The following is a 15,081-nucleotide window of genomic DNA, read 5'->3' on the forward strand; positions in this document are numbered from 1 at the left end:
AGAGACCCAGGTAACCATCAGCAATGACGGAGCCTCTACAACCTTCTGGGGGATGCTCCCTGCCAGAGTAGAACCATTAGTCATTGGCTCGGTTTGCTGGACAGAGAACCGGTTCAATTAATCTAATTGGAACTTGCCTTCTTTGCTGCATCGTCTTAATCCTTTGCACCAGGAGTAGATTTTGGCTGGAGGATGAGGAAGAGAATCAAGCTTTGCTAGGCACAGTGGCAATATGGCACAATCGATGGCAAATTTGTTGATTTAGGGCAAGTGATAGATACACAGCCCAGAGTCAATTTCCCAGAAGCTATTATCACCCTGTGGGGAGAGCTAAACCTCACTTCCTGATCACTGTGGCCAAGGCAGGCTTTTCTATTTTTTCAAGATTATAAGAGCTCTCATTTCCCCGTGGACAGTCCCCATTGGCACAGTGCAACATGGAGCTGGCTTAATGACGCTGTCGCATGGATTGCTGCCTCCTTTAACATGGGCAATTCTTCATGTAAATACTGGTCAGGAAAGAGTTTTTTGTTTTTTTTGTTTTTTTCAAGAGAAGCTGTTTTAATTAAACAAAGGGCAGGAAGTTGCTTCCTGAATCATTAAAACCCTACTGATTATCTAAGCAGCGTGTTGATTACAGACTGCCCCTTGGCCAATGTTACTACAGTTACCAGAATTCTTATTAAATAATGTTTTCCCAAAAATGATGTGAGAAAATCAAACAATGGAGCATACAATTGTTAATAAATAGGGGAAAACAAAATAAATATGAAAGCTTTTATGCCTATTCACTCTGAGAAAAAAAAGTACACGTCTTTCTTTCTAAAATGTAATGCTTAGGTAAAAAGTCAGCTTCGTGGATAGAAACTATTTTTTCAGGAAATTAGATTTTCCTGGCTGAGATAGCAATAAGTCTGATTGACAAGGAAAACTCTCCACATGATCAATATTCTGAAGGAAGAATAAAGAGATTTTATCTGGGAATTTCAGAACACTGTGAGAAACGATTGTTTAAGGTGGGCCTGATTTTGGCAATGATTCTTTAATATATTGAAAATGTGAGATAAAATTTTTATTTTTACTTCTTTGTAACCACAAGATGGCACCAGTTTCCTATTTTTAAAAGTGTGACACTACTGTTTTTCATTTTTTACATTTTTTTAAAGATTACGAGCTGTTAGGGGACATTTGGTTATAACTTTCCCTCAAATACAGGCTCATAGACTATAAGGCTAGAGTTCCAGTATTAAATAAGAATTTGTAGGTGGAATAAGATTTATAATATGCATCGCATATGCACGGGATTAATTGGTTTAAATGGTTGGAATCTCAGCCCAAGGGAAAGGAGTTTTTCCTGGGGGTTTTGTGTGAAAGGGCATTGGGCAACTTAAACTGGGTTACACCACGAGAAGTCAGATGTAAAGGGGTCTTGGCCAGGAGTTCCCTGTCTGGTCCAAGGGTATGAGCTGGCAGAGAATATAGGCAGGAGGAGAAGGAAGGTAAGAATGTTAGCTGTGCTGAGAGTTGAACTCTCCTAGAAATGATATTTTGAAGTGAGGGGGGTACTGAGGTTGTGTTTGAAGAAGGAGAAGGAAGAGATCAGTGTGCCTAAGCGTGCCTAAAGCAGAAGCAAAAAGTAGAAGGCAATTCCACCCACTTCTCACCTCTGACCTAACTCTGTTAACATATTCTGGTTTAGCAAACTGTCCTGGGCCTACAAAAGACAAATAAAGGGAACCAATGGGGAACCAGCTACCTTCCTGTCATAAATGCTGTTGTAAGGCTGTTGTCTAGCTATAGTTCTAAGACCTTCCTGTCCTCACCGTCCCTTCATTCCCTGTTCTCCTTCTCTTCATCAGTCCAATTCCTTTTGGTTATAGTTAGTAGAAACCCAGTGCAAAGTAGCTTAAACAAACGGAGTTTATCCACGCGTGAGGCTTAATATCTCAGGGTTTGAATAACTTCAAACAGCTGCATGTAGATGTTCCACTGTTGGTTCCGTTGTTGTTGTTTTTCCCCTGTTGTCTTCATTCTTCCTCACATCTGTCCAGGTTGCAGGAAAGATTGCCCCAGCAGCACTAGACCTTCATGATTTTCATAGCCATCAATTTCAGAAGCTATTAATTTCCTTCCCAGTATTCCTACAAAGACCCTATTGATGGGTCTGGGTTGTGTGTCCACTTGGCACAAGAATTATATGGACCACACAAGGTGCAGTACTCAAAAGAAAAGGTTTATGGACAGATTATAAATGTAACCCATGTCCATTATATCGTCCTAAGAAAGTATCTGGATAGTAACATGGCCCCAGGCCAATGTTCCCAATGTAGTAAGAACTAATTTACTAAATGCAGGGAAAATGCACAGCTTATAATTATGGATAAGGACTAGATCTAAGTTTGGAGATCTTCAACCTAGGAGGAAAGTCTCTTAGAGAGAATTAAAAGTTTGATCTGTTGTTACCCTCTAGTATTTCCTGTTCTTTTTAGCCATTTACTTCTCTGGTAAGCGTAACGGTGGGCAGGTTGACTTGAGAAGAATTTCTGGTCTCAGAGATTCCTGAACTAAAATCAGGCTTTTCCCCTTTCCCTCCTTCTTTCCCTCCCTCTGTACCTTTCCACCCCATCACCAAATGTGACTGGATTTCCTTTGACCCATTGTATGTAGGACTCGTTCGGAATCCTGAAATGAGACATCCAACAGAAATCTTGGGACTAAAATTTTTGTGTTCAAAGTGGGGAATTGGAGATGTTTCCTTATACTGATGTGTGTTCATGTAATTGTGACAATAATGAAAGCTCTAGATGTAGTTACTTTCATTAATTTCCATCTCACAAAGGTAATAAGTGTTCTGTAGTGAGTGCCTGGGAAGATGGCTCTTGCCAAATCTGGAGAGTATAAGAATAGAAGAGTTCTTCTGGGTAAATGTTCTTAGTGCCAGGTATTAGAAGCTTTTGTAGAGCTCAACAGCATACTGAGAAGTTTAATTATATACTCATATATGTTAGGTTAAGTTTATTTTATAAAGGGTCAACCCATTATATTAGCATGATGACTGTGCTTTTCTTATGGAAAACTTGGAAACAGACTTATAATAAAATGTCCCCCTGCCTCCCCCTCACTATGAAAACTAGATTGCTTAGTTTGAAAGAATTGATCATAGTCTTACAATGATACTTCCTACACTATTTTACACAGCATTCTCAGAGTATTTAACATTTACTTTGACAGCAAAGCTGTGGAAAGAAAGGTTCTATCTGAGTGGTATGAACCAAAAACCAGGTAAGAAGCCTGACTTTAAGGAATAATTTCTACCCTGTTAATTGTCCTATTGATCTTAAGGAAATGAGATAGACAATCATCCATTCTTAGTGGGCTAACGAGGCCCAATGTCTGAAAAGCTGGCATGTATATTAGAAATTCCTTCATTAGAAATTATGTCCAACATCTTTTCAAGTACCTGTTGGCCATCTGTATATCTTCTTTGGAAAAATGTCTATTCAGAGCCTCTACTCATTGTAAAATCAGACTGTGTTTTGTTTTGTTTGGCTATTGAGTTGTATGAGATCTTCATGTATTTTTGATATCCGCTCTACTCCAAGTCCTATTTCTATGTTCCCTTTTCATTGACTGGAACCACCATTCATTTGGACAGGCTAGTTTTCTCTCATCCTATCAACCACTGAATTCTGTAATTTTTACTTTTGAAACATCTTTTGAATTCTTCTGTCAGTTTCCACCATAGTCTGAATAACATTTTTTAAAAATGTGGAATACTGCATTATTAGCCTTAAAAATGGCTTATATGCATTCTGACCTTCACCCTGGCAGAATAACCCTTTCAAATATGAATCTGTTGATACCACCACTTAGACAAGACACTTCAGAAACTCCCCTTTACATTGAAGATAAAGACTCTGTTTCTAAACATAAGTCACCATATGATCTGGCCTCTCCCTTTCTCCTGCATCAACTCCCTCACTCCTCTATGCTCCGACCTCTCTGGCCATGCTCTCTCTTGCCACATATGAGGCTCCTTCTGTCTGGATCACTCTTCTACCTCTCCACTACTTCCCAGGCAGACTCCTATCTTCCTACAATATAAGCTCAAGCTTTAGCTCCTCAAGTCTGCCTTTGTGAACCTGCCTTGCAGCTCTTTCTTGGTGCTTATCACTGACAATTATACATTTGCTTCTATTATTATTGTTAGCCAATAACGCCTGTCTTCCCTACTGGATTCAAGCTCTACAAGGTCATGACTTATGTCTGCCAATCATTAATTCCATAGTCCCAGACAAGAGAATGTAATAGGAGCTCAATAAATAGTTAGATGAAAGATTTCTTATATTGCTTTACAACTTACTTTTCTATCTAAAAGAAAGCAGTGTGTGATTACTGTTAGGTTTGGGCTGTCTTGAGCATTGTTGTGAAGTGGTCAGTAGAACCTTCAATGGCATACATGAAAGGGATGTAGCAGGCTCCTGGGTATGTTCTTCCAGAGGAGGTTGTGGATAGAGTAGCCCAATTTCTCAGAAGAAATAGATGTTGCTCCCACCTTATTTCCTCTCTAGCCACGTAAAAAGCAGACTAAATGGAGCAAGTTAATTTAGCACAGTTTCAGATGACGTCTCATACTATTCCCGGGATGGGATAGCATTATAGGATAGTCAAGGTGGTCTGAGATTGGCTGTGGACAGTTGGAACTGGTGTTCTTCCATGCACGTTGGGAAGCATGTAGAAGTTTCCAGAAGTGTTACTCAAAATAAAAATCTTGTTTGCCTACTTAAAAGCTGTTCCCACCTTTTCTGGGGATGTAGAGCCTTTATTACATTCCAGTGTGTAACCCTAACTCATGTGCCTTGAGAAAGATACAGTATCCAGACCCCAGCAAGAAATTCTAATGGATGTAAGCCAGTCACTTTGACCCCGTTTCCTTGTCAGTTATTGAATCTGATGCGGGCATGCCACTGCATGTGAGAGGCCTTTGCGTTCTTGGAGAAAAGGCTCTTCTCTTGTTATCAGAGGCACCTACATAAACAGTCCCCCTCCTTCTGCTCAATGCTGTTGTGTGTGAATGGGGTCCTAAGAAGGCTGCAGCCAGCTTGTGATGTGGGAACTAGTCTGCAGATGAGAGACATGCTGAGCATGGCAGAGAGGCCAGGTAGAAAGCTCTGAGCTGAGGCTAGTTCTCCAGACTCCAGCCTCCAGACTGCCACCAACCCACCATCTGTCTGAAATGTTTTAATGTAATAATTGTATTCCCCTGCTTTCTTGTCAGTTTCCTGCTGTAGTATCCATTTGGCCTCTGCCAACCATTTTTCTGTTCTCATCTTTAAATATGGCACCCCCTCTGAACCTCTGTTCCGACTTGTTTCTTGGCATTTAAAGTCCTATCATACAAGATCGTTTGCCGTTCCTGACTGCTAAGGCCTGTTGTTTCATGGCTCTGTCACATTGTTTATGCTTTGTGTTCCCTGTGGTTTAGAAATCCTATTCTCTGTGAGGCCTCTCTTGACTTCTGAGGTAGCATTTATTTTGCCACCAGACCTAGAACCTCTTTTTTTTTTTTCTTTTTAAGATTTTCTTTACTTGAGAGAGGGAATGCATGAGACCAGAGGAGGAGCAAGGTGGGGGAGGGAAAGAAAGGGGAAAGAATCTTCAGCAGACTCCTTGCTCAGCTCAGAGCCTGATGTTGGGCTTGACCCCATGACTCTGAGATGATGACCTGACCTAAACCAAAAGTCGAATGCTTAACCGACTGAGCCACCCAGGTGCTCCCAGACCTAGAATTTCTAACATGATATCAAAATGATTTCAAAAAATTAGTTATTTGTTTTTCTCTCCCCAGTAGACTGAAAACATTTTGATCATTGATCTTTACATTTTCACAACCTGTACAAGTCCAAGTTTGTAAAAGGTACTCCGTAAACATTTAATAAATTAATGAGGTTTTTCCTCTAGTAGAGATAAAGGAGTGTGAACCTCAAACCATTGGAACCCTGAGTCCACAGACGACCTATTGTTTTCAATATTGTGTTCTTACAGAGAGTTTCTTTCTTAATCGACTGATGGAAGGGTAAGTTCCAGGGTTAGTTTCCTTGCCGTTGATTGAGTAATTTATTTTTGAGTCTTAGTGTAATTCTTCTGATGGTCAACAAAAACTAGAAATTCTACAATTTTTGAAAGGATTTTTTTGTAAGTGATCATTATATTATTGGGCAGTGTTATCTATATAGTAAGTCAGTACTGATGCCTTGTTTATGTATTTAGGGGTTCCTGTTGCGGGACAGGAGATCAGATGTTAAGAGTTTGGACAAACTCATGAAAACCAAAAATATACCTGAAGCTCACCAAGATGCATTTAAACTGGTTTTGCCAAGGGATTTCTGAAATCTCAAGCCCTAACGCAAAAAACCAACGGTAAGTTGATTAGACACCATCCATATTTGGAAAGAATATCTAAAAGGAAGTCATAGTTCTACCTTTAAGTGGTTACACATACTTTTTATAACACATATGCATCTTTTCATTGGTTATATTCTATTATATTTGTAACTTAAGCTGTGTCAAAATGGAAATACCTTTTGACACTCTCCCTTTTTTCAAATGAGAACTAGAGTCAAGGACAGAAGCATGAGTGCCTTCATGAGGTTTTTGATAACAGGGTGCTGAAAGGAAATCATGGAAACTATACAAAAGAATGTCAGGTTCCAAAATTGCATTTGATGTAATATGATTACCGTCAATAACCTAATTCTTGCTTTTCGTCAAGGTGTCATTTGTCATTGTTGTTATTTGATTTAAGGATTTGTTTTCTTTTCCTCCTCCAGATTCTCTGAGACAAACTCGTCTGATTCTCTTCGTTCTGCTGCTGTTTGACATTTATGGACTCTTAAAAAATCCATTTTTATCTGGTAAAGGCTCTTTTTATTTATCTGACTTTTATTTTTAATCTTTTAAATAGTCGACTTTTTTTTTCATAGTCTGCCTTAGACAGGAGAGAAGAAGCATTTCCTGTTTTGTTTTTTAAAGATTTTATTTATTTATTTGACAGAGAAAGAAAGATCACAAGTAGGCAGAGAGGCAGGCAGAGAGAGCAGGGAAAGCAGTCTCCCTGCTACGCGGAGAGCCTAATGGGCTTGATCTCAGGGCCCTGAGATCATGACTTGAGCCTGATGTGGGGCTTGATCCCAGGACCCTGAGAGCATGACTTGAGCTGAAGGCAAAGGCTTAATCCACTGAGCCACCCGGGCACCCCAGCATTTACTGTTCTGGTGTCTAGGCCTTTCTTTCCTAAGTCAACACTTCACAGATTGGGTCAATTTGAGGTGGTTTTTTGCATTGAAGTAGAAAAGTTTTAATCTGTTATGGTTACATGCCAATATAATGAGCCCTGCATTATCAGGGCTCATTTTATTTACATTGCTTTGTGGGTTACAAGAAAAGTTCCTTTAGACATTGTACGAATTTCAAGTTTTATTTTGAGAAAATAATTAATATTTTGTTAATGTTCCAAGGATTATGTTAGAGCAAAAATGTTAGCTTAGCTTCTGTTAGTGGTTGGTTTCCCAGACTTTTAGAAAGTTACACCTGTCCAATTATAAAACTTAAAAACATGTAGAATAATTTTATAATACCAATACAAAGTGAAATAGTCTGCTATTTCAAAGACACACTAATAAATTTATGAAAAATTTATATATAATACATAAGTATATAAAAATTTGGGGTTCCTGGGTGGCTCTGTTGGTTAAGCATCTGCCTTCAGTTCAGATCATGATCTCAGGGTCCTGGGATAGAGACGTCTGCACCTTCCCCCACTTGTGTGCTTTCTCTCTCCCCCTCTCAAATAAATAAAATCTTAAAAAAATATATGTATATATACACACACATATATAAATTTAGTATATAATTAAGAATTGCCTCAAGTGATTCTCGTAGTTCTCAGTTTACCAGTCTAAAATGAAGTAGTAATGCCCATCCTAAGTAGTTCCTGTTGCTTTCTCAGCTATTCAGTTTTTACCTCGTGTTTTCTATGTTCTTTATGATTGGTTACCTTGAGAGAAAAAACTAATAGCAATTAAAGAATAGCAGTTGGTCTGGATCAGGACTTCATCCCAGAACTTGCATATTACCCCAGATAATTTAAGTTTTTTGTGGCATCAAACCTTAGATGAGATTTTAACTTCCAGGAATATTCTTTTTTTTTTTTCCTTAAGATTTTATTTATTTGACAGAGAGTGAATGCAAGCATGGGGAGCACCAGGCACAGGGAGAAGCAGGCTCCCTGTTGAGCAGTTTTAGGACCCTGATTTCATGACCTGAGTGGAAGGCAGAAACTTAACCCACTGAGCCACCCAGGCACCCCCAGAATATTCTTTTTATAGTTAGAGTCACCTTCTTTTGTCTCCTTATTTTCAAAACACAACCAGTGTAGGGACACCATATGATCAATATTGGAGGGGTGGGTTAGTTCTGGCTATTGTTTTATGTTTCTTAATTTCTTATATTAAACCAAAATATATATCAAAATATGAAGTGCATTGCCTAATAATTTCTTATAAGGTTCAAGTGGTTGGCTATAAATCTAATTTGCATAATTTGTAAAGTCCCTCTGTGTAGATCTTTTTTTTTTTTTAAAGATTTTATTTATTTATTTGTCAGAGACAGAGGGAGAGAGAGCAAGCGAGCACAGGCAGACAAAGAGGCAGGCAGAGGCAGAGGAAGAAGCAGGCTCCCTGCCGAGCAAGGAGCCCAATGTGGGACTCCATCCCAGGACCCTGGGATCATGACCTGAGCCGAAGGCAGCTGCTTAACCAACTGAGCCACCCAGGAGTCCCTGTGTAGATCTTTAAATAAACAAAGTAGTGGGCTAAAACGGTTAGTGTCCAGTGTACATTAGCTCTGCCAACTTGTGTATTCTTGGTATGTTAAGTGTTTTCAACAAAACTCTAGTTTTGCTTACTGATCTTTTTTTTTTTTTTGCACCTAAATTTCTGTCTTAAAGACAATATTTTTGTCTTTTTCTGAGGAAATTAGAAATTGCTCTATTTACTCACTTACATCTGTTGAGTAGGGAAGTTTAACTAAAGGGGAGAGGTTTTAAGAAAGTTTTTAATAGTTCCCTGTAGTTGATCTGAAGTGTTTTACTGTCTTTCCAAGTTCTCACTGTCATTCTTAAGGATGTCATTACTGATATATATCATCTGAGGGCAAGTAATAACAGTTGCTAGAGGAGGAGGCTGCATGAAAAGTGAAATAATCTCTTAAGGTTTTCCCTTTTTTAAAAAAAAATGTTAGTGCCAGTTTTTATATTGGGTTTAAGACAGTGTATCTTGTGGTGTGCATCCCTGACCAGTTGTATCAGGATAATTTAGGGTGATGGTTAAAACTGCAAATTGTCCTGGGCCTTTTTTTAGAACTACAAACCAGAAGTTCTGGGCCATGGCCTGGGAACATGCATTTATACACTTCTCAAGTGATTTTTATGCAGAGTTGAGTTTGAGAATTTCTCTTGTTAGATATGATAGGGGAAGAGGGAAATAATTTTTCATTTTAAAATATTTATTTATTTGACAGAGAGAGAGAGAGAGAGAGAGATCACAAGTAGGCAGAGAGGCAGGCAGAGGGGGAGGAGGAAATAGGCTCCCTTTCTGAGCAGAGAGCCTGATGTGAGGCTCGATCCCAGGATCCTGAGATCATGACCTGAGCTGAAGGCAGAGGCTTAACCCACTGAGCCACCCAGGTGCCTCAATTTTTTATTTTAATTGGAAGGTATAAAGATATTATTTTAGGGGCCCCTGGGTGGCTCCATTGTTAAGTGTCTGCCTTCAGCTCAGGTCATGATCCCAGAGTCCTGGGATGGAGCCCGCATCAGACGCCCTGCTTGGCGGAAGCCTGTTCCTCCTCTCCCACTCCCCCTACTTGTGTTCTCTCTCTCGCTGTGTCTCTCTCTGTCAAATAAATAAAATCTTAAAAAAAAACGACGTCACTTTAATGTGAGTCATTTATTCTTGAACATGGTCTAGAAATCTGGAAGATGTAGTTTCTTTACTTCACTATGAATTAATGTATGTAAACTTAGATATAATTTTCTGTACTTTCTTACATCTGAATAATAGGGTGGTTGAAATTTTAGGAAACTAACAAATATATAAACAATTATTTTTGTTCTCTTTAGTCTGCTTCAGGACAACAGGGCTTGACTCTGCAGTAGATCCTGTCCAGATGAAAAATGTCACCTTTGAACATGTTAAAGGAGTAAGTTAAAAAGTTTACCCTGCACTCTTCAAATATTATGTAATTATATAAGGTCAATATTTGATTTTAAAGGTATAAAATAGAAAATATATATATTGGTCTCTACCTCTAGTTCGAGGCACTAAAACTCTTGTAATTCTCTAAATGACAAGAGTACTAAGTGCATCTTTGCTTCTGCAGTTTGGTCTTTGATGCTGATGTCTGACACAGGGCTTCTAAATCCCCAGGAATTTCCTGGGTGATGGCACTGTCATTTGTATGAGGCCACTCTGGTGGGCTCCTGGGTGAGGCTGGACCCTAGAAAAAACGAAGCTGTGATTAGAACCTTGCAAGTTTTAGCTCCACTGCATATTCTCCAGCCCTCTTTTAGGTATTGGGACAGAAGAAATAAATCTGTCATTTCTAACAGAAACTAAACCATAATATTGCATATGAGGAAATAATAAAGTATGCTCAAATGTGATGCAGCATTATAGGAAAAATATGGAGCAGCATGAATAAGACTGGGATTTTGGAGTGAAAGGTCACAATTTTATTTTTAAATATTTTATTTATTTATTTGACAGACAAGATCACAAGTAGGCGGAGAGGCAGGCAGAGAGAGAGAGAGGAGGAAGCAGGATCCCTGCTGAGCAGAGAGCCTGATGTGGGGCTCAATCCCAGGACCCTGAGATCATGACCTGAGCCAAAGGCAGATGCTTAACCCACTGAGCCACCAAGGTGCCCCTAAAGATCACAATTTTAAATGGGGATATTCAGTGTCTGATTGATTGAGAAGGTGACATTGGGTGACGATTTGAAGATGATGGAGTAAACCATGCATGTGTTTTTTTTTTCTTTAAGGTTTTATTTTTGAGTGATCTCTACACCCAACATGGGGCTCAAACTTGAAACCCTCTACACCCAACATGGGGCTCAGACCTGCAACCCTGAGATCAAGAATCACATGCTCTATTGACTGAGACAGCCAGGTGTGCCTAAACCATGTATGTATTTGAGCAAAGGACACTTGTAGCCAGAGGAAGAGAGAGAGCAAAGATCTTAAGAATTAATGTGCCTGACTTGTTTGATCAGTCAAAAGTCCACTTTAATATGGAGTAGAATGAGAGCACCTACTCTTTCCACACTCTGTTCCCTATCTATGCATAAATATTTTTCACAGCCTGGACTATTAGGGAATAAAGTATCAGGATACTGATAAATAAAGTATCAGGATACATATACACTATGATAATTTTATACCAAGTAGTCCTTCCCTTCCCTTGGCAATTTTAAAAAAAGATACTATTTATTTATTTGACACAGAGAGAGATCACAGTAGGCAGAGAGAGAGGGGGAAGCAGGCTCTGCGCTGAGCAGAGAGCCGGATGCTGGGCTCAATCCCAGGACCCTGGGATCATGACCTGCGCCAAAGGCAGAGGCTGTAACCCACTGAGCCACCCAGGCTCCCCTCCCTTGCCAATTTAAACAGCTGTAAACCCTGTCAGAATGCGAAAAGAGAATAATTGAGGAAGAGGTTGGTGCGGTGAGTATTTGAAAACTGATGAGTGTAGAGGGCCCTGCCCATGTTAAGATGCGCAGTCAGCCTGCTCTCCATTGAACCTGTGCTGAGATTATGGTCAGTGAGGCGTTCTTCCTTTCTCCCTGCAATGTATTTACTTCAGTACTCAATAGACTACACTTCTTTTGGAATGAGTCCAATTCTGATTATGAAGCTAAAGAAGACATATCGATAATATTAGAAAGGGCTCATCCCAAAGTTTGTAGATTATCACGAAGTTTTCTGTGCTATTCTAAACAAATACTATAATTAATGTTACAATTTTATATTGCCACTATCGCTATAGAATCTAAATTTATATAGACCAATGTAATTTACAACATTTACCAGAATAGGTGGGTCAGTAGGTGGTACCTGTGATCAGTTTTACCAACTCTTAAAGAGCTAGTATAGGAATTTCATTTCCTTGCCTAGAATTTCTGGTTCTGTAGGAATAATTTTACATATAGTTGCCATAAAAATACTAATAAGGGCTTTTATAACTCCATTCATTGTCTTGATCCCTAAACTCCATTCTATATAGATTTTATATACCTCAGTTGGGAATTTTCTTGACAGAAAGTTTGGGCAGAGAAAATGTAGCTTTAGTAGTAGATGACATCTAATCTGTTTAAAAGTTTAAAGTTATTGATTACCTTGACCGAATGTCTTTTGGCCTTCTTTCAGTATATGGATATCTTTGAATATTTAAAAAATGTATTTTAATGGATAAAGGGCTAAATCTCTTTTTATATACTTTTTTAAAAAATTTTTTTGGGGGATGCTATTTTTTAAAAGATTTTATTTATTTATTCAAGAGCGAGTGTGTGCCAGAGAGCACAAGCAGAGGGAGTGGCAGAGGGAGAGGGAGGAGCAGGCTCCCTGCTGAGAGCCTGATGTAGGGTTTGATCCCAGGATCCTGAGATCATGACCTGAGCCGAAGGTAGCTCTTTACTGACTGAGCCCCCCAGATCTCTTTATAAACATAAATTTTGAAGCTTAGCATTTACACAAAACTGCACAAATCACAAATCTGTACCTCAGTAAGTTTTCACACAGTGAACTCAGTATATTATTGGCATCCAGCTCAAGAAGTGAAATGTTACCAGAAACTTCCTCGTGTCCCTTTCTTCCTACTGCAAGCGTATCATTGTTCTGTCTCATAACATATATTAATTGGCCTGCATTTGAACTTTACATAAACATAATACATGTAGCGTATATGACTTCTTTCATTCCACATGATGTTTATGAGATCCATCCATGTTTTTACATGAAGTTTTACTTCATTCATCCCCATTGCAGATTATTCTATGAATCACAATAGTTTGTGTTCTCCATTAGGTGGACATTGGGTTGTTTCTAGTTTTGGCCTAAAGAGTGCTCTTGTGAATATCTCTTGTGTTTCTTGGTGAACATATGTATGCATTTCTCCTTAGGGGTGGACAGAGCTTTACTTACGACTGTTAATTCTACAAAAATTTTATTAAGTTTTATAATTTCATCAGTAAATTTCGAAGACCATCCTAAGCCTAACAAAAAACACTCATTTACTCTGGAACAATTATATACTTCCTAGAGAAAGTCCTAGAAAACGATCTAGGAATCTAAGAGAGTCATGAGTTTAATTCTAGATTTTCATAATGCCCTTCATCCCAGAGATGTTTCATGTTTTGGTATACTTCTTATCAGGTAGTTTCTTTTTAACCCTGACCAATGTACTTGAACTCTTTTTTTTCCCCACTGAGAACTCTTTATAGTTGTCTAATACAGGGATGCAAATTGGCTGCAAATGTATTATTAAACCAGTGTAATTTAAAATAAATACATAAAAGTACACTCATAAATGTGCTTTTAATTTAAGTTCATAGCTAACATTTTTAATGATGTCTTTTGAATTCTTGACAAATCCACAAAAATTTACTGTGCTTGGAGGTAAACTTCCAAAAGGTAAGGTACCTTCCCTTTACTATGACTTGACATTAAAAAAAAAAAATGCATTGCTGATTTAATTTTTACTGATTTAAAAGCTAAGGTTTAGTTCTTAATGGCTATTTTACAAATAAGTCTTCATTCTCAACATACCATTAATAACCTTTTTTTGGGAGGAAGGGGATTTTGAATTTTATTACAATTTCAGATTTTAAATTGTGAGCATAGTGCAGAGAACCCTCTGTACACTTAACCAAACTCAGTAGTTTTTTTTTTTAGCACTTTGCCCCATTTGCTTACTTGCTTTACATAAATGTATTTTTTAAACTGTTTAAGGGTAAATCATAGATATCATGCTCTTTTAACCCAAATACATTGTTATGTATATCCTAAAGTATAAGAATATTCTATTATATAACACCAGTATAGTTATTAAAGTCAGGCAATTTCACACGGTTCCAGAACTAATTATGAAATTTAGTTATATTCAAATTTCTGCATTTCTCTTATTAATACCTTTTGTAGTGAAGTCCTCCCAACCCCCTCCCCAAATCCAGGTTTAAGACTCAATCCAGGTTTACACATTTAGATTTTTCTTTAATCTTTTTTTAAAAATTAATTTAGAGAAAGAGGGAGAGAAAGGGAGAGCAGGCAGTGGGGAGGGGCAGAGGGAGAGAGAATGAGAATCTTCAATCAGACAGATCATGACCTGAACCAGAATCAAGAGTTGCTGCCTAACTGCCTGAGCCACCCAGGCACCTCTTGATTTTTCTTCAATCTGAAAAAAGTTGTTTAGCCTATTCATTTATTTACTTATTTATTTATTTGAGAGAGAGTGAGTGAGCACACGTGCAAGTACAGGAGCCGGTAAGGGGGAGGGCAGAGGGAGAGACTCTGAAGCAAACTGTGCACTAAGTGTAGAGCCCCACGCTGGGATCACTCTCACAACCCTATCATGAGATGAGCTGAAGTCTCATGTTTAACTGATTCAGCCACCCAGGCTTCCCTCCTCACTCCATTATTATGGGAGTGGATGTGGATCTTTCATAACCTTAAAACATACTAATTTGTGAAATAGTCTCATTTGTCTTTGATGTCTTCTCTTTTAATGACTGTTGTGATTTATAATTAGAAATATATATTTAGGGGTTGCTGGGTGGCTCAGTGGGTTAAGCCTCTGCCTTAAGCTCAGGTCATGGTCCTGGGGTCCTGGGATTGAGCCTGGCATGGGGTTTTCTGCTCAGCAGAGAGCCTGCTTCCTCCTCTCTCTCTGCCTGCCTCTCTGCCTACTTGTGATTTCTGTCAAATAAATTAAAAAAAAAATCTTTAATAAAAAAGAAATACATATG

General features: G+C 38.6%; 1 protein-coding gene across 1 annotated transcript; it reads left to right on the forward strand.

Moving 5' to 3' along the window:
* Positions 1-6,365: 6,365 nt before the first annotated feature.
* LOC309858100 (ATP-dependent zinc metalloprotease YME1L1-like) lies at positions 6,366-11,297 on the forward strand (the record flags this gene model as incomplete). The annotated part of the gene is made up of 4 exons (XM_082750786.1): positions 6,366-6,420; positions 6,831-6,914; positions 10,181-10,260; positions 11,104-11,297. Coding segments are annotated over 4 exons (267 nt in total), but the record flags the coding sequence as incomplete, so codon positions are not given.
* Between the last annotated feature and the right edge of the window lie 3,784 nt (positions 11,298-15,081).

Source organism: Mustela nivalis (assembly GCF_964662115.1).
Source record: "Mustela nivalis genome assembly, contig: HAP1_SCAFFOLD_1858, whole genome shotgun sequence".
Classification (NCBI taxonomy): Eukaryota; Metazoa; Chordata; class Mammalia; order Carnivora; family Mustelidae; genus Mustela; species Mustela nivalis.